Consider the following 20,796-nt stretch of genomic DNA (forward strand, 5'->3'; position numbering starts at 1 on the left):
TCATGCTTTCTTTCTTTTCAGCCGTTGTGCGTCTCTTCAGTTGTTAGTCGGCGTTTGTGGTGTCCTGACTTCTTTCTTGTGTCCGTGTTTGCACAGCCTGTCTTTTTAGAATGAATACTTACCAACTAGCTCAGCTCTCTGTTATTCTAAGCTTCATTCTTTACCATGCGTGGAGCCCCGATTTGAAAACTGCGCTTTCAATGACACCAAAGCTTGAGTGCACGTGATCTTAGGCACTCCCCCGCTGTCGGGCGCTAGTTTCTTATGGTATTTAGGCGGGCGTTTTGAACTGATGCAAAATTGTTCTCAATTAACAACGCTAGCATTAATTATACGACGCGTTTGAGCATTTACGATTCAGTTTCGGGATTACCAGACACAGAGCTACAAATTACAGTGAAAAAGTCGCAAACAAAACTTTTGCTGTCAGGGGTCCTTTAATTCTTGAATGCAGCTTCTTTAGTTTAGATTGCTACTACGAGTGCTAATTTCCTGCATAAGATATGCACAACAATAACTACTGAACAAATGCACACGGCGCAGAGCATGCAGCTATCAGGGAAATCCCCAGAGAACAGCAAAAGAACTTCTCAAAAAGAAAGCTTCTCAGATGATCCAAAATTCATCCTGGTTTGGGGTTCAAACTCAGGACCAGTGCCTTTCTAGGGCGGTTGCTCTACCAACTTAGCTAACTAGGCCACTCGCAGGTGGCAGCGCGCAGACAAATTATTTAAGAACTAAAAGCAGGGCACTGAAAAGTGCTGGTCCTGCTTCGAACCCCGTACCAGGACATATTTTTCATTGTCTCGAAAGGTTTCTTTCTGAGAAATCCATATGCATTTCCTATTAGCTTTGCACTACAAAGGGTGGATGACAATTTTTCCCTTTCAGTTATACCCTTGTTACACGAGCAGCATTTGCTGTGGTTAATCTACCTGCGGTTGTCACTAATAATGGTTAATGCAGCTACACAGTATGTTAAATATAGTGCTTACGCTGTTAACGAAGTTGATGGCAAAGTGAGCTTGGTCATATCGGTTTGGAGTAACCGACACTTCACAGAAGGCCAAGAATGTAGGCAGTATGATAAACAAAATGTGCAATAAAGGTTTTTCGCTGTTTTCTCAAAAGCTTATGAAACGGCATAATTGAGTGAAACATGTTTTTGGGCTAGTTGGTTCATGTTGATCAAAAGGTAAGGATGCAACCCAAGGTAAAGAAAAAACAGGAGGACAGGAAAAAGCGTCACTTGCAACAGTTGCAAGTGACGCTCTTTCTTGTCCCCCTGTTTCTGTTTTACCTTGGGTTGTGTCCTTATGTTTTGATCAGCATAATGTGAATAGCAGGTCACGATAATAATAACTGTTAGGGTTTTACGTCTCAATACCACAACGTGAATATGAGGGAGGCCGTAGTGGAGGGCTCCAGAAATTTGGCCATCTGATGTTCTTTAACGTGCACCTAAATCTAAGTACATGGGCCGCTAGCATTCCACCTCCATCGAAATGTAGCCGCCGCAGCCGAGATTTGATCCCGCGACCTTCGGGTCAGAGTCGAGCAACATAACCATTAGACCACCATGGTGGGTTGGAGAGGCCACGAGGGTCCCATGTGAAGATAATTTGAACTTTCTACACAAAAATACTCAGAATGTGTGCATCTATGCCAAGATGACAGCAAGACTGTACAACAGTCCTTCCAACGGCAAAAAAAGTGTCCAAATGAAACACGTGTGGACGAAACTTGAAAGCGTAAGCAAGCACTACAGGTAAATGCTTACATTCATTATGTGCATGAATGCTAACCCACAAAATAAACTTACTGCGTGATGCTACACAGAGAATCTGTGACAAGGCAGAGCAGCTTCTGCATTCTACTCCAAGACACCAACTACAGTAGGCCCCCTCTAAAACGTTTTTCATGGGACCGTGAAAAAGAACTGCAATAGCCGGGAAACATACAATGCGAGCGTGCACATAAAATTATAACAAAGTGCTGCCAAATAATAAAATAGGCTCACACTGCTCTACCTCAGAAGAATTTACTCATCAGTTTATGGCTTAATAAGGAAGTCCTTGATGGAAGTCTCATGTTTCTTCCACACCTATGTCAGAAATAGACCCTTTTTGAGCACTTCGATGACATTATGGCAGTCCACATCACCAAACTCACTGACGCAACTTCTCGTCAATAGTTCGCAGTATATATCAGGCAGGAATGCGGTGGGAACGACATGTGAAAAGGGAATTCTAATACAGTAAACCCTCGTTATAACGAAGTCAACGGGACAGCAAAAAAATTCGATATAAGCGGTGATTAGATATACGCGACTGCCCCATAAAAGCTCAGCAAGTACAGCTAAATTAGCCATGACAACTTCGCAGAAGTGGTATTCATTGAAACAAAACTTTATTCACGCACAAAAATGTCAGTCAGCTGGCTTTGTCGGGTGCTTCGGCTGGGTGCGAGGAGTGCCTGCTCCAGTTTGTTCAGGCAAATTATGAGGTCGTGGTCACCGCCTGCGCACTCCAGTCTATTTCGCAACAGACGAAGGGTCTCCTGTGTTTGTGCCACTGTTGGTATTTCGCGAAGCTGTTCATCTAGCAGCTCTTCTTCCTCATCGGCGCCTCCAAGCAAATCGACTATTTCGGCATCCGTAGCTGGGGCAATGACGGGTACATCTGCGTCAGCCATCGCGAATGATTCAAAGTTGCCTTCCAGATCTCCGCCAACGATGCTGTTCACAGCTTCGTAGAGATCGTCGCAGTCCTCGCAGTCGTGATCAGCGTCTTCTGCGTGCGAGCGGGAAAATCCAGCATGTGCAAAGCAGTTTGCAATCTTTGCAGGTGCCAGTTCTTTCCAGGAATGGCATAGTAAGTGCACTGCTCCAAGTAAGTCGATGCTGTATCCCTTGTTGGCATCATACGCAACGAGCATCCGTTGTAAAAGCCTTTTCCGGTATAACTTTCGTGTTGTCTCAATAATGCCTTGGTCCATGAGCTGCAATATCGCAGTCATATTCGCTGGTAGAAATTCCAAAGTGATCGCTTGCAGATTTTCAATCTTGCCATGGCTAGGGCAATTGTCGATAACAAAAAGCACACGCCTTTGCTTTGCCCTAAACTTTCGATCGAGCGGGCGCACATACTCTTCGAAAACGGCTGCGGTCATCCAAGGCCGTCTGTTGCTTCTGTATATGCAATCTTCGGGTATCGTTGTGTTGCGGAAGCACTGGGGCTTTGCCCCCTTCCCTAATATCAGCAAAGGAAGCTTGTCCTCCCTCGTCGCGTTAGCACCGAACAGCACTGTAACGCGCTCTTTGCTTTGATTGCATCCTGATGAGGTTCCACCCGAAGTAGTGTACGTGCGCTTCGGCAATATTTTGTAAAAGAATGCCGCCTCGTCCAAGTTGTAAATATCTCTATCTTCATACTGCTGAAGTAGGGCGCTCAGCCGATGCTTGCGCCATCCGTCCACGACGTCGCGGTCCACGGTTGCACTCTCACCAACGATCGATTTTGAAGACACGCCGTGCCATCTCTTGAAACGTTCAAGCCAGCCGTTGCTGCACTTAAAATCTTGCGTGCCCATTTGGGCGGCTAGGGTTTCGACTTTAGCGGTCAATGCAGGCCCATTTACAGGAAGGTTTGCAATTCTAGCGTTTTTCAGCCATTCGAGAAGCGCGCCTTCCACTTCAGGATACATAGAATCACAGTTGCGCTTTCGTTTGGCTGAGAAACTCTTCTCGAATCCGTCCAGTACGGCATCCTTATTCTTCAGAACAGCTGATAATGTTGACGGCGGTATTCCGAATTGTCTTGCGATTTCAGACTCCTGCCGGCTTCCTTTTTCCACCTCACGTATCAGTTGAACTTTCTGCTCCAATGTCAGACACTTCCGTGCGGGCACCAGCGGTGCCATTTTCACTTGACGGTCACTAAAAGCACACACAATGCGCACACACAACGCCACGGGTTCACACAGACCTCGCACAACACACGTGCACGTGTCCTCCAAACACGGATGGAAAAAACCCAGGGAGCACGCCAAGGCATTGGCTCCGTACTGGTCACGTGACACCACCGGCGTAGCCAGTGGCGTAGCGGGGAACAGCCGGCATGTTTACATGGAGCGGCGTGGGCGGTCGCTCGACCGCTCTTAGCGCCACCATGAACGCATCCACAACTTGTTACTTCGCTCTAAGCGGAGCAAGCTATCGACATGCTTTGAGTAATCCGGTCTAAAATACACGCATTTGGGTCGGGACTACGTGACACTTCGATAAAAGCGATAATTCGAATAAAGCGACTTTGTTGTAACGAGGGTTTACTGTACATAGGTGTGTGTAGGTTCTTTGCTGGGACCGAACACCAGAAACACTATGCTCCAGAAAACATATAAGTGAGGAACGTATAAGCGGGGTTCTACTGTGCTTTAACAACAAAAATGGCAAAACACTTGACGAGTTGTCATGCATGCCAAGCCTACGCTCATGTCATGTTCTCGCCGTTCTATACAACAATCATTTTGTGTCATAAAGCACCTTTCATTCTGGATGCAGTTGTGATATCCTTGTGCTGTGTTGTAACTGGAAGTGGATACTAAAACTCTATAATTAGATGGCCTACTGACTGTAGCTATCAACCGTAATGCCTCTATAATTCCGTCAGACGGCTGTTGGTAACAACTGTGGCACAACTGCAGTCCGAAACCTTTTCCCACCTATATGTTTTCATCCGAAACTAAAAGACTCAAAGCTCAAGTAAAAGAAGTTTAGTTACTCGTTTACAGATGGCACATAATGCAGCGAGAAAATGCATGTGAGAATCAACCGCAAAAGAGCTTGTCCAGCAGTGCCCGACCACAGACCGCAAAGGGCTAAGGACGCCCGTGTAACAAGGGTATCAGCATTGTCGTTTCGTAGGCTCACCCTGTGTCTCTGGGTCCAAACAGTAGTCCTGCTCGAGACGCATGTGACGATAGCATTGGTGCCCATTGGTAGGAACACCCTGAAAATTCTCCTTGCACTTGGAGCACTGCAGCAGAAAGAGTATGAATATGCACATATGACAGGGTGTCTTGTGTAGCAATACGACTACATATGCACACGTACACATTCTTGCATGGTGGACTCCAAATGCGTTTCGAGCTGTGCGAGTACTACCTAGTGCAGACCAACTTGTCCTGTGGCAGCTTGACCAACGAATTGTACCCAAATCTAGACTACGTTTTGAAACATTTTCAAGTACCTAAATCTGAAGCGATTCCTGCATGCGTGCTGCGTGTGTGCTCACCATCTTCCTTCCCCTCTATGTTGCACTCCCCTCACCGGAAAGTGAGCAACGTGTGTGTCTCAAAATAAGCGTGACTAGTGCAACAGAAATCTTATTTGTACATCATAATAATGAATTTCCTTTTAGTATGCTTCACCGCAATACAGCCCTATAAAGCGGTGAGTAATACCAATATCGGACAGAACCAATTGTAGTGCGGTGAAGCATACATACGCATGTTGGACAATAAGGCATGAATTAAAAATGAATAATAAGTCAAATGTTTGGCCTTTGACATTGTCGTAGAAAAACAAATAGGTGATTTCTCGCTTTTAAAGATTTCATGCATGGGTCTGCAACGTGTGAAGTTTTTAGATGTACTTCAGATAGGAATTATTTTGTATTTCGAATAATTTATATATATATATATATATATATATATATATATATATATATATATATATATATATATATATATATATACATATATATATATATATAATATCTAATTCAAATGTATTTGAGTCCCAGACTAAGCTATCAGCAATCTTCCACAATGAAAAACAAAACAAGTGAAATACCAGTAAATAAATCTGTGGACAGAGCAACTGCTTATAAATTAACATGAGCAACACACCTGGAGGTTCCAGCAAGGTGTTCCAGCACTGTTCTTGCCACTCTTCTGGCTACACTGGCGGTCGTTTTCTGTGTTGTTCTTGCAGTTGCAGTTTTCACCTGTACGCCGGTCACAGACGTCACCATGGCCATGGCACTCGCACCTGGCGACCACCAACAGCAGTGTATCAGCAAAGCAAAAAGCAAGTATGGCTCTCACGCTAAATTGCTTTGAATGCAACTAATTGCCTGACACCACTTTAGGGTGAGAAATGACACAAGTGGCATCAGTGTAGTGGAAAGAAGCTATGCTGTCGACATCTGCTATTAGATATGTAGCGTAATTTCACAAGTTCTGCATTAAACAATGCATCAAGAGCTTGTAGATACGTGAGAGAGAGCGATAACTTTATTGAGAAAGTCTGCACGCTTCCATAAGGAGAGCACTATCAACAAAAGAAGGCATACAGTGGTCAAAGATGCAATAAGAGAAAAGGCAAAGAATTTTTGTTCTCTTGCAAGTAAAGTCATGCTTGTGTACATCAAAGTACATTTTTTAGGGACAGATGTGAATCTGTCACTTAAATTTTGTGCACACAAATCAGTAGTACCTGACAACTTGAATTATAAAGCAAGAAATCTAATAGGTAAAGCATGTGACGTTACATTTGCCATCACACGGATATTTCTGTAAGAGCACTCTCACAGAGGATATCTAACGTAGACACTCTGTTGATGCTGACACTACACAGTTTGTCAGCAGATAGCCTGTAGAAAAATCTCGATGACAGAATGGCTTATTATGTTGGGTCAATGAGACCTCTCAGTATGTTGTCCTGAAGACTCCAGAACCGCTCAAGACACTGCATGTGCAACACTCATCGGCTGAAGTCACCGCCTTGGGCAGTCTGGGAGTGTCAGCCCAGTGTCAACACAACTGACAACAGAAAGTCGTCGCAGTGTGACGCATACAACCTCTGAAACTGGAGGAAAGCAAAACCATTCTGCCCTGCCAACTAGCAATCAATGGTACACTCAATGTATTAATACACAGGGCACTGATCTTTTCTTGTCTTTGTATTCAGTTCAAGCAATGATTTTTGGTCAATTTTGACTTGTTTCAAGAGGCCCAATAGAAAGTACATTTGGGGTATTGCACATTTTCTGGTTTTCGTTGACAGTATTTTTTCTTTTTATTTGTTCTGCCCAAATGCATGTAATGGTGGCACATGCTAAAAAAGTCACATCTGCAGCTATAAAAGCTTTACTTTCCCCTTCAAAATAAACCACTACTGAGGAAGTCAAAGGTCAGGTTTGTATAAATTTTAACATTAATGTTACAAAAATACATACACAGCCCAGCATGCACATGAAACAGAGGTGGTACTACTCACGGTCGACAGCCACGAGCAATGTCCTTGCCAACAACAAAGTAGCCTTCAACACATTCCTCGCACTGAGTACCCATCGTGTTGTTCTGGCAGAAACGACATACGGCTAACTCCAGTGGACCATGCTCAATCTGCTTGAAAGACTGTGGGAAGAAGAATGTGCAAACAAAGTTTAACAGAAAAATGCAGATAATTTGGAAATTTATATAACAAATTAAGAGGTTTTATATGTGCAAGCCATCATTATGATTATGGGGCATGTCATAGCTGGGAACTCTGGATGAATTTTGACCACCTGTGCTCTTTATGTGCTATTTAAGGTGCACCTAACTCAAACAGCATTAACATTTTTACATTTAACTTCCAGTGAATACACAAGTAAAACCCTGACAAAAAAAAGGTATATATAGTGGTCAAAGATGCAATCATTGAAAAGACAAAAAATTTTTGTTCCCTTGCAAGTAAAATCAAACATTTTTTTTTGTTCTTGCATCAAGTTTTTAATGGATTCTTTGTCACTGCGGTCGAGACTGCACCCACTACCTCATGCACACAGGCGGGCGTAATTCCGTAGTCATTAAGCTTCCATGGCAAGTCTGGAGGATACTGAAGAGACTTAAAAAGCCCAACATGCCATGGATAACCAGGAACCTTACCTGAAAGCCTGCTTCTGATTGACAATTTAAAATTTGGTCTACTCATCGCTTTATAAATTAGTGATAAAAGTAACCTATAAATTATGTGATGTGGTTTAAGGATAATCTGCAAGGTGTGATGCAACTTATAAGTGCCAGGCACCTTACACTAAAGAACACAGTACTGAAACCATTGTACCAGAAGGGTCAGAAGTATTATTGTCCCTACTGTGATGGTATATAGTGCTAGCCGGCGCCACTCATTATTACACGACACCATCTTGCAGGCATTTTCAAAAACATACCAATACCCACAATACTAATTTATGGGGTTTTAAGTGCAAAAGAACGATATGATTATGAGGTATACTGCAGTGGAGGGTTGCAGAAGTTTCGACCACCTGGAGTCCTTTAAACCAATACCCAAGGCCCTTGACAACATAAATGGTAAAACAAAGCTCTCTGTTCAGGAAAAGTTTAAAGGGGCCCTGAAACCATTTTGATGATCGTGTATAAAACCATTCAGCTGTTAGTGCAATTACAGTGGAACCTCATTGATACGTTCCCGCTTAGTGCAATTTCCCAGCTCCTACGCTTGCAATTGCGAAAACAAGTACTAACCCAATAGAGCTATGTGCAATACGTTCCGGTTAATACATTCCCGGAAAATACGATTATTCGGCAGCAACGTTCAGCACCGTGGGAAACTGTGGTCGTATGATACGTTCTGCAGCCAGAAACTCTCATTCAGCTGTGCAAAAAGGGCCCTCTCGTGTACTTGTGAAGGGCTAAGTGGCAGACTGCCGCCACGCGGCGACGGTGGCTTCTCCGCAATGCCTAATTTCCCCCCTCCGCACATTCTCTGCTTTGCTCAATTGTCCCCTCTGCATTTTCTCCGAATTACTTGATCGCCCCCTCAGCCATTACCTCCGCTCTCTGTCAACCGAACACCAACCCGAAAGCAGGCGGTCATGCTGCCCATTAAAGGGGTCATGAAGCACCCCTTGGGCTTGTTGAAAAAACACATCCTGCGGAAAGCTGACACGGCTATGAACTGCTCTGCCAAATATTACAGTCGTGCGCGCCGCGTAAAGGCCACAAGCGGAGCGCGAAGTTGCCGTTTCCTCAGGCGCCCTCTTTTCAAACAGAGGCCGGTTCTCACTCTCGTTGGTGGGCGGGGCGTCTGCACGTTGACGACGCGGATCTGCCTGTTTACGTCGCAAGAGACATAGCATGCTTATTGGCCGATAGCCGACGTAAATCGAGAGCGGCGTTCGGATCAGATGTGCTTCTTGCCGCGGGGTGCCGCCACTTGCCGGCACCGCACTTCTCAGTACACGGTAGCCGCACTCGCGCACGCGAATCACAGCGGGAGAGCGATCGCGTTTCATGACGCGCGCTGACGTAACTTCGTTCCCCTGTGCCATCCTTCCCTGTGTAGCTTCGAGTGCGCTCGTCGGCACGAGAAAAGAGAGAAAGCACTGGGGGCGTGCGCCAAACCCCCGGAACTCCGCTCATTCTTGATGGATTCGAGAAATTTTTGCGGCAATTGATTCGGGGAGGCAGTAAACTCCGATACTGAGGTCATTAGATCATTACTTGGAAAAATGGTTCATGACCCCTTTAAGTTTAAAAACTTGTTATACCAGCTTATATGCTCCAAGTATAGTAAATTTTAAAACGTAACATATTTTACAGGTTATTATTTGCATTCTACCGAAAGCCAAATTCTGCTACTATTCAAAGTTGCTTCCACTTTCTTTGAACAAAAAAAAAAAATGACATTTGCACATGCCTTGTTAAAAAAAAGAAAAACGTTGTGCAGGTTGGTTGGGTCATGGCAAATATGCTCATTTTTATTTATAATATGTGACATATACTATTCAAATTCGATTCGAAATTATTCGACCAAAATCACTATTCGCTTCGAACCTAATATTTACTGTTCGCACAAGCCTAGACTTTTCACATAAATTTCACAGGCAAGTGTTGCTGTTTGTGCTGTAGGTAAGACACCAATTCTACTATAGAAAACTTACCTCCAGAAATTCAGCGGGTGAAAGGCTGCCAGCAGATTCATTGAAATCCAACTGTCCTGCCTCGACACAGATATTTGTATGCTGGTTGCAGTACTCAAGGCATGGTACACAGCGGCCTCCCTTGGCGGGGTTACCCACGTAGAAAGGCTCACAGTGGCTACACTGGGGGCCCTGTGCACAGTGTGTGTGAAATGTTACAAATGTCATTCATGAAATGATACACACCTAAGATGACTAGCATAAGTGTTATGACATCATCTTGAGCAAGCCTGCAGCACGCCGAGGCTAATACATCAAAGGGACACTGAAAACAAATATTAACACACATTGTCAAAATACCATTCGATAAACCTCGGTGCCGATCTTGTGCCAAAAAATGCTCAGTAACTTAAAAGAAAATTGCCTTTCAAGGGTCTGCATACCCCTAGAGCAATCCAAACTGCCTGCCCCCAAGTGGGGCGAATGATGCCACATACGCCCACCACTGCCCATTACTGTCTGACAGGAACAGCTATCGTTTCTTGCCTAAAATGTGCACAAAATGCAAAAGCATGGCTAGAAAGCGAGCCAACTACACCACATGAATGAGGCATTTTCGGTACCTACTTGCAGTTACAGTTAATTTTGCAATCAAGCAAAGTTGTACACGTTAACGAAACAACTGAAATGGGAGTGTGCAGGTGATGAAACTTTTCAACCACCACCGTCACATTATAGAGTAAACTTTTACTCTATAATGCGTTATTTTCATCTCACATAAACTACTGTAGTCTAGTGTGGGCAGATACATCTAAAGAAAATCGGAACAAAATATTTTTACTGCAGAAAAAAGCAATTCATCATATTGCAAACGTACGATACTTCGAAGGTCGCAGGTTCGGTCCCTGCCCGCGGCAAGCTATCTTTTCGTCCACTTTTCTTTCTTCACAATTACCTTACCTTTATTACTAAAAACATCCCCTATACTTTCCTTGGCATTATTGTCTGTTAGTTCTCATTAAGCACATACAAGTGATTTATTGAGAGAATATAACATTTTACCGATTGATCACATACACAGCTTTAACCTTATTATGAAATACAAACAAAGCTTGCTATCAAACAACGCTTGTTTTTTTAAACTGTGTAACCTCAGGAAAACTACACAATCTCATTATGACATTCGGAAAAGGCCTTCCTGGTTCGTACCTTATTCGTGAACTAATCATGGTTTGAGAAGACTCGAAGACTGTATTCCCGCTTGTTTTAACATGTTTGAAAATAAAAACATTGCCATCTTTAATATACGTAAAAAACAACTTAAGAAGCTTCTCATCCAGAATAGCGGCATGTAGTTTAGCTTCTTCTTATTGTCCGGCTAAAATGCTATGTGTAAAAGAAACACCCTATAATAGTACTCATGTGTGTAACATGTCATCCTATGCTGTTGCTTTCTTTGTAATTTTTTTACGAGTTAAACATGTCACATTTCACTCCTCAGTGTTTCCCTTGTACTTCTCCAGAACTTGTATTTTTCACATACCCAATGTTGCAGACTTTTTATAATCATTTTGTAATACTTTGTTAGCTATCTAGCAACGTGTGCATTGTTTCATAATTGACCGTACGCTGTTTTCTTGTTTTATTTGTTGTTTTTCTCTTTTTGGTGGTTTGCTTATTTCTATGTAAACCTGAAACTCTGATGTAATGTGCTGCCTTTTGTTTTTATTTCCTAATTTCCTGAAGTTTGAAACTCAAATGTCAAATTGTATTTCATATCTGTGCTCTGCGGATTTGTGATGCCAAGTGAAAAAGGGCTAGGAGCCTCGTCAAGCTGCTAACATAGCAGCTTTTTGCTCTTATCCTTGCGTTTTCTTTCCGCAATTCTGTGAAGAAAATGCTCAATAAAATGGAACTGAACTGAAAAACTGAACTGAATGTATTGTCATCAGAAGCATGGAGGCCATGACCTGTGGCAATCGCAGTACTCAAAAGCATAGCCTTTGATACTGTAGCTGTTACTAAGAGAAAATCGTTGCTAGTATGCAAGTTTGTACATCACCTAAGCTAACGTCAAAAATATATTTTCTCCAAAAACCAAACAGAAATGCATGCTGTCTTACAATGTGCTGCAATGATATTTTTATTTAGTGCTCGAGTACAAGCAATGTTAATATGTGTGCGAAGTCATCAGGCTAATACTAGAATGTTTCGCTAGAGTCACATTTCGTGTCTTACATCAACTTTAATATCTCAATTACACAAGTGCTGTTGTCTATCTTGTTCACTTTTCCGACATTCTGAAGTATACTAATCTATCAGCATAGCATAAATTGTTATTTGCCTTTAGTGTCCATTAATAAGCAGTCACAAGAGAGGTTTACACAGGCACAGAAAACCCCAAACTGGTAGTGGTGAGTCTGCTCAGCTGCACTGCTTGAAAAACGTCTCATTGCCTTACGACTATCGAGCCAACAAGAAAGCGTGGATAACGTGGGAATTGTTCACGCAGTGGCAGCTGCAGCTTGACGACACAATGAAGAAGAAAGGATGAAAAATTCTTGTCATTGTTGAGAACTGTTCGGTACATATGGTGAACAGGCGACTGAGCAATGTGCAACTTGAATTTGTGCCCCCGAATTGTACTTCTTTGCTCCAACCTTTGGACAAGGGCATCACCAGATGTGTGAAGGCTGAATTTAAGAAGTGTCTTGTGCAGTGCCTCCTGGTTAATATTTGGGTGACGCTGCCCTATGAAGTCAACACCCATCAAGTCGCAGAAATGCTTATAGGGTTGTGGTGGAACGTCAAGGCAAGCCCGATCAGCAACTGCTGGCAAAAGACAGGCCTTTTGCAGGCTTTATTGATGCTATGAGACCGCGAGGACACAGAGGAGTTCAACCCGGAACTGTGGAACGAGCTTATGGAAAAGCTCACCAGAGACACTGGCGACCTTCGATGTTTATGTCAACAGCATGGCGGCTATGTTCGTAGAACTCACCAGCGAACACATCATGAGTCAAAGGTTAGAGCAAGAAGAATGTGGTAGTGGCAGAGACAATTCTGAAGATACCACCAACAGTGAATAAATGCACGAAGAGGAAGATACTGTTTCCAGCTTGGATGTTCTAGTTTTCCCCGAGAAGACACAGTGATTTCTCAGATATTGCAAGGATGTCCCTAATGACATTCGCAGAAAGGTCAGAGATGTGGAGGCGTACATCCTGCAGTGCTTGTCTACTCGCCAGAGGAAGGTAACAGGCATCTTCAAGCAATAAATTGTAGTCAGACTATGCCTACCATTTTCATTTATTATTTAAGTACAAGCACATGCAGCTGCTGCAAAGGTACATGATTTTCATTGTGTTACATTACTGGCACGAAAATAATGATTTAGAAAGTACTGTTATATTTCAAAATAACAAATTAAATCTGGTGGTCCCGTGAAATCCATTGTAACAAGATCATATTGTGGTAAGTGCTCCTGAAATTCAGCTTTGGTAAGATAATACTCACTGTCATATGTTCAGAGCATTGGTGAGAATATGTGAACCAAATGCCACATAAAGTTTTCTACTTGGATAAGGTTTGGTCATTCATAGCATAGCAGTTGCATAGGCTTTAAACTAGAGCTGTGCGAATAGCAAAATTTTGAGTGTGAAGTGAATTCAAATAATAAAGTTTGAGTGTGAATCGAATCGAATAATTTTCAAATATTTCTCGAATATTTTTCGAATACTTCGAAGTGAAATAACAGAAAAAAGTTGCAGAGGATTCCTAAACCTATTCTAAATTACATTCTAAAAACATAACTCCGCAATGGCGGAGCCGGGCGCCGCCAATTTGGGCTCGTCAGAAAGAGCATTTCTCTGTCCTCAAACTTCCCGCCTCAGCTAGGTCCTTCATTCAGAAACAAGCGTACAAAAAACAAATATTAAAAGTTTGTTTCAAGGTCTCCCATTGGCTGTGTCCGTGATGTTGCTCCAGCACGCCTCGCTCCGATGCTCGCTCCCGGAGAGCGTCGTCTGCTGTTTGCACGTCGCGAGGTCACGACTGTCGACAAGCGCGCTACTTAGTGACGCGTTTGCTCGTTCTGTGTTTACGGGTCGACGATCATTTAGAATATAATTACGCTTTAGCTTGGGCGGAACGTCAATCTTCAGATTAGAATATAGCGCGAAACGCTCGTCGCGAACATCGCTGATATGCGTCTCGGACCGACTTGTGGGACCCGTGGTTAGAGGTTCTGCTTGTCAGCACTTCGGACCTCGTGACGAAGACCATCGCTGGACGACTCTTTCTACTCACGATTGAGCATGACGCACTTTGAAACATCGGGCACCGCGGCCACGCACACAGTGACCGAGCTTACTTCTCAAAGTTGTGGCTAGGCCTAAGTCGCGCTAGTTGCGGCTTTTTCGCGAAAGCGAAGAAGCTGCAATGTGCTTCGTCTAGTGATGCAGAACTATCGGTAAATTGACTATCGATAGTATCGATAGTTTTTTTCAAACTATCGATAGTGCAATCGGTAGTACCATCGTTAATATTATAGTATAGCGATATTACTGCCACGCGTGTTTATTGCTTTGTTTTGACGTATTCGGGTTTCACCCACAAAGACTGTTAGCAACGCTTGACGCAGACCGCGACGTAATGTTTGAGAAGCTTCACAATTGTTTGAGATCATTCTGTTAAGATTGCGCGCCGGACGCGAATAGTCAAGTTTATTCGAGAGTTTACGCGAGCACCAGCGGTAACGCTGGAAGGTTTGATGATTAATGTATAAAGGAAGACGCGTTCTACCAATGATCAGATTACTCAGCGGCTGACGACTGCTCCCGCCGCTGTGAGCGCGCAGCATGTATCGCTTTTATTTTGAGTCTTGATTTTCTGGGCACAAGTTCGCCCAAATAAAGAGCTCCGTATTTCCCAGTCTTGCTGCAGCTTTCTTTACCATCACAACTACGTGACAATACTATCGATAGTGGTGTGAATAATGATGCGGTTGCTGGCTGGCCATATTGCTAAAACATTTGCGATTGCGATCATTTCTGCAGTGAAAATGGTGGAATATATCCATCAATAAATTCGTATCCAAAAGCAACCAGTTACACCTTACAATTATTTTTCGTGCTATTTCTTTTATTTTGAAATCACAAAATGCAATATCAATTTGAAGCCGCGCAGTCCCACCATATGTAAGGGCTTCCTTTCCGCTACAGCTGAGCAGTTTGACTTTATGATCATGTGTCAGCAAAGCACTCTGGTGAAGAACACAATCATGTCAACTTTCTTGCCCTTAAGCCTGCTCCTCTGGCTCCACTATGTACCACGCACGCGGGGAACCAAGTTTATTCTGCAGTTAGTCGGCGCTGTTCATTTTATACTATCGATAGTACCATCAAATTTTTTACTATCGATAGCGCTATCGATAGTATTTTTCACCATCAATAGTTCGATAGCGACACGGCTATTGATAGTATCGATAGTACCATCGATAGTTCTGCATCACTAGCTTCGTCGCAAGCAACGAATTGCATCGCCCGCTGGCTCCTCTGAATCGTGGATGGGCACTTGATGCATCGGCAGCGGACCCCCCGGCCAAGCTCGTTGCACAGTGACCGCTCAGAGTACTAGTGGAAGTGGCTAGCAGCTTCGCACATCGGTGCCCCAAAACGCAAGACCAAGCATGCTGCACGCCGATTTATCGTCGTTATATTTATTTTCCGTTATTATAAACCGTTATATTTATTTTCTGGAGGTTCGAATAGTTCGAATAGTAAAATTCCAGCATGAATCGAATGGAATAGCAAACACTATTCGAAACATATTCGAAAGTTCGAATATTCGCACACCCCTACTTTAAACTTCAAATGGCAACGATGAAAAGGTCCAGCTCATGAACTGCACTGTGGGAGTAAATGAACTGTTGTACTTTTCTTACCTTAGTGTGGTTGTGGCACTTTGTGCAAACATCCAGGTGGTCAGGGCCGGCACAGTCGCTGTGACCATTGCAGTGGCAGAGTATGGAGCAGTTGCGGCCAACGTAACCAAAGTTGCACTTGCACTCATTTGGTCGCACACACTGGCCCTGATCACATCCTTCAGGACAGACAGGTTCACACATCGGGCTTCCAGCACTAGTACCACCAGTCCCGGCGCTGCTGCTGTTGCTGCTGCTGCAGAGAATTGCAGAATTTTCAAGTAATTACTTTGGTAGCAACTGCTAAAGATAATGAAAGAACTGGAGGCAGCTTTTAGTAATGCAAAGCTTTCTGTGTAAATTCAAAGTTCTCTCAGGCAGAGGTTCTTCTTCCACACAATCTACAAAAAGCACAGGATGAGATAAAAAGTAATTTTATTCTATATTTTTACAGAAAAGAAAAGGTGACCTGAAATATTTCCAGGAAAAGAAATGAGAAATAGAGGCTTCTCTCTGAAATCTCATTTTGACATTTCTATGCCAGCAGACAATGCAAGAAGAAGTCATGGTTATCTCTTGCCATATTATTTTTGAAGCTTGAGAAAATGCTTCTATATAATTGCTTATGAAACACCTAAGAGTGTTTGAGCATAAGCAACAAATGAAATAATGTTTCCTTCAGTTCAGCTTGGCTTTTCTAAGGCAGTGCGAAAGCTTTTAGATTTTTAGATGAGGCAAATAAGGGTTCCCCATTTGGATACGGCCTTTAAAACTGATATCACATGGAAGCGATTCACTGCCGCATAATATGCTAATTCAACTTCATGGCAAGTTACATTCCTTACCTCCTTGACCGTCCCACTGTATATTGGGGAAATGTGTACCCTGCAGGATCTGCTGGATAATAAATGTTCGGTTTAATGTTCCAAACCACAATATGATTATGAGGGCCGCCGTAGTAGAGGGCTCCGGAAATTTCGACCACCTGGGGTTCTTTAACGTGCACCTAAATCTAAGTACACGGGCCTCAAGCATTTTCGCCTGCATCGAAAATGCGGCGGCGGTGACTGGGATTCGATCCCGCGACCTTCAGGTCAGCAGTCAAGCACCATAACCACTAGACCACCGTGGCGGGTAGATGAGATTCTATTAACTTTCATGTGTCTCACTGTAAGAGATGTGTACAAAGCAGCGTTGCAGGTTTATGAGCACTTTCGTGAGCATGCAGCAGCATTTTGGGTGCATTTATACTTTGCAAACAAGGTAAAGTGGGAATTCGCCCAAATTACCACAGAGGCTGCCACCATAGAGCAAAGAGAAAAAAATCGGTTCTGGTGGAAGCCAAGGAGTGGCAGCACAATTAAAATGTTTCCTATAAGCTATGGCATGTTGAAGTACTTTCAGTACAATGCTGTGCGGCATCATGACCTGAAAAAGTGCACTTTCTTTTAATTAACGCCCTGTTCGTGTCGTATATATACGGCTGAGACCCCTGTGAATTTGTTTTTGCAATATAGTGACAACCATCAACGGGTTAATTAAATGGCTGGCTTCTCAAAAGCTCGGATTATTAGAAGCGTCGTGCATTACTATAGTGAAATTATTATATGATGTATGATGTAAATTTCTCCACCATAGAAACTCGGACTGTAAAATGCAGCATTTGTTTTACAAACAACACCTTCACCTCCTATGTATGGGAGTGGTCACAAGCATCGCTTGTTCATGCACACATTATGAGGAAAACAGTTCCTTGTTAGAATCGCACCTGCTGATGGCATAACCTTGCTTGCAGATGCACTCAAAGCCATCGGGCGTGTCGACACATCCCTCCCTCTCAGCATCACAGGTGTGGTGTCCATTGGTGCACTCATTCTCAGGAGGCCGCACGAAGTAGTACCAGTTCACTTCACTCCCGAGTGTTTGAAGCCAGTGGGACACATTGGCTAGAGGGAAAGAGAAATCAGTTTGTATAAGTGCAATACTACACACACAAAGTAAGCTCCACTGACCATGCTCTTACTGAAGATAAGCATTTCCAATGGTCGTTTTCATCCATGCACCTGCTCTTCTCCAATCCCCATAAGACACCATGCCTTCATACCAGGCGTGGTGTCTAGTAATCACGGCAAAAGGCCCAATGACAGATTCTGGCTTAAAGGCTATAATTTTTGGCGAAAAAGTACAGTTCGACTGTCTGCAATTTTAAGTTCCTCAAGCACTTAATTAAGAAGATGCCAACCGCATTTGAACCACATCTATGTGGTAATAAAGCAACATTTTGGGTTTTTTATGGGCTGCTGGCACCTCAGGTAAAAAGAATTGAGCCCATGACAAATGTTTTAGGGGCGAAGCTCCTTAGGGTGTGGGTCATTCCCTCCTCTGTAGTAGTATGTAGCCACCTCGTCCGATCGGCAACGGGCGAGGTGGATCGGCAACAGGCGAGCGCCGATCAGTAAAGTCCCCCCCCCCTCGCCTCGCGAGGCCGACGCAGACAGCGCCTGTTAGCGAGTTTCTTGATTGAAAAAACCGACTGCTTGTGCTGCACAACCATTCACTGACCCCCCCATATATATAGGCACTGGATTTTGACCTCCAAGGTAGTGCCTGTGCGAGATTTCTCTTGTGCGTGATTAAACAATAAAAATTCACAGCGTACATGTAAAATTAAAGTGAGCTGCAAGTTGCCATGACTCTCATCGACCCTTTGGTATAAATGCGCCCGATCTCACATTGTTGATGATGTACTGGGAAGAATTCACGGAAGATTCCCATATGGCGCGTGTCATTGGTGGAAGGCAGTCGTTCGATTTAGTGCGGCGACGTACGCTAGGGGGACCGTTGTAATAAAATCCGCCCGCTGTTGGCGCGCTTTCACTTTCGCTCGGAGCATTCACGGTTTACCGGTGATTCTCTCAGGAGCTTCCACTCATCATCATTCACCCCGTGGATATGCTGTGGATTTTTTTTGTCACTCACCAGGCAAAGGATGACCATGCAAGAAGACAGAGGCTGGCCCACAAGAACCACCTGTGGGCCCCCTGTGTCCTCCACGCATGCAGAGGCCCCTTCCATTGGCACCTGGGGCACGCAGACCACACCAGCCACACCGTGGGTCACGCAGGCAATGGGCTGCTTGGCCATGAACATGGCAGGGCACTCCACATGCTTCGACAGATCCACTGAGAACCTGTCCACAAGGCCCTCCTTCACATCGCAGGCCCACGTAGCTGGGGGTCATACACTGCACGCAACCAAAGCACACAAATGAACATTCAAAACGCATGAGCATTTCGCACTCCTGAAGGACAGAATACATGTAGGAAATACTGTGGATGTAAACATATTGAATTACCTTTAGCAGCATTCTTGATTTATGAAATGGAAGAATACTATTAAGAGGAACATCACTGAGACGAAGATCAGGGTGCAGAACCTTCACCAAAAGTTTACAGCCAACTCACGAAAAAAAATTAAGTTGACTCTAGGCCAGTGGTTCCTAATAGGGGTCTGCAAATCTCACAGGGTTCACAACAGCATTCCTGTGATAATGTGAATTGTTTGCGAATTGAATTCTAGGGTACAGAGTACCGTTCTATACCATGGCGTCCAGGATAATCCACATGCAGGTGATTGCAGAGGCCAATGCAACTTTTGCAGCACTACGTGACGCTGTGCTTTGTCACGATACTGTCAATTCAAACAAACGGTATGTACTTGCATAATTTGAAAATTTTTTAACCTCATTTTAGGGCTTTGAAAAGGGAGTGCGCAAATGATGCAAAAATTTTGCAAGCACATTCGCGGTAACATTTACTAAGGTCGCAGTTCACAAAATATTGCGCTGACTTGATTCTAACCGAAAAATTGGCTGAATAAAAGTGGCAACAAGTAACGGTAAGGCCAATATACATACTGACAGAGAGGGTCTTCCCACTTACACTTGTGTTGTTAAGGTGTGTGGAGAGCGATTGCTTACTCTCAGAACATGTCGAGCAGTTAATTTTTCTGCATCATAATTGCTAATGAGTGCATTACCAGTAGCCTCTTCAATGTGCAGCAGCATAGTGAAATGCAGATTTATTAATTAATTTTAAAAGAGTGTTTTGCAGCTCTTAACATTACGCAGACATTTAATATCTGATCCAATATTCGGAGAGAGTTTTTAAAAAAGTCTTATTTGTATCTGATTCATATTTGAAATTTTCTATATTGGCTCACCACCGAAAAATGTCCTTTTGTAGCAAACAATTTCAGATAAGTAAATAATGCAATAACAATGTAATGCAATCTGTGAACCTCTTAAATGTAATTTTTACTAAGCTAACAAGGCATAAAAGCAACACGAACTTGCACTTGGAAAGAATTAAAGCAAAGCTTCAGTAAAAGCACCATGTCATGAGCTACGAAGTAATGAAATGCACAACACGGTAAAGTACTCAGAAGAATGTGACAACAGCAAAATAAAAGGTTATGCATGGAAGGTGGAACGTCACCTAGCATAATCACCCTGCAGTGCTACACAACAGTCACAGTAAAAAGTAAAAAAAAAATGGATGGCAAAAGGTTTCAGAATCCTAAATTTTAGATGCCCTTGTACATTAATTCTATGGGGTATGCGGCAGTGCCATGAAGATGTTTAAATTATCAAGCATGTAAGAAAAATTGGTTGTTGACCATATATGTCAACTGTGCCAAGGAAAAACCAAGAATGAGACAAAGCTGTCACCAAATCATACTACAGAAAGTCACTGCATATTCTAAGTCGCATCATTTGTACAAAGTCAGTCACATGTAGAGGAAACACCTCACTAATATTCAAGGGCTCATAACTGTTGATGCTCGAGACAAAGTTCAGAAGAAAATTATTTCATTTATGGAAATCATCGTTATGTACCACATAACACACATTTCCCCCATGCAGTAGAAGAAATGCAGTTA

General features: G+C 43.3%; 1 protein-coding gene and 1 long non-coding RNA gene across 2 annotated transcripts in view; one reads left to right on the forward strand and one right to left on the reverse strand.

The window, feature by feature from the left end:
- Positions 1 to 20,796, reverse strand: part of LOC119397429 (multiple epidermal growth factor-like domains protein 8) — a 144,269-nt gene that overhangs the window by 8,553 nt on the left and 114,920 nt on the right. The window contains exons 27-33 of the mRNA XM_037664857.2: positions 18,835 to 19,099; positions 17,624 to 17,801; positions 15,877 to 16,111; positions 9,954 to 10,124; positions 7,283 to 7,422; positions 5,911 to 6,052; positions 4,931 to 5,036 (exon numbers count right to left, since the gene is read on the reverse strand). Coding sequence (XP_037520785.1) covers positions 4,931 to 5,036; positions 5,911 to 6,052; positions 7,283 to 7,422; positions 9,954 to 10,124; positions 15,877 to 16,111; positions 17,624 to 17,801; positions 18,835 to 19,099 — 1,237 coding nt within the window. The remainder of the gene's footprint in view (positions 1 to 4,930; positions 5,037 to 5,910; positions 6,053 to 7,282; positions 7,423 to 9,953; positions 10,125 to 15,876; positions 16,112 to 17,623; positions 17,802 to 18,834; positions 19,100 to 20,796) is intronic.
- On the forward strand, positions 10,674 to 11,074 carry LOC125758721 (uncharacterized). Its single transcript, XR_007416351.1, has 2 exons — positions 10,674 to 10,828; positions 10,966 to 11,074. It is a non-coding gene; the product is annotated as an uncharacterized LOC125758721 (long non-coding RNA).

This window comes from Rhipicephalus sanguineus, chromosome 1 (assembly GCF_013339695.2).
Source record: "Rhipicephalus sanguineus isolate Rsan-2018 chromosome 1, BIME_Rsan_1.4, whole genome shotgun sequence".
NCBI lineage: Eukaryota > Metazoa > Arthropoda > Arachnida > Ixodida > Ixodidae > Rhipicephalus > Rhipicephalus sanguineus.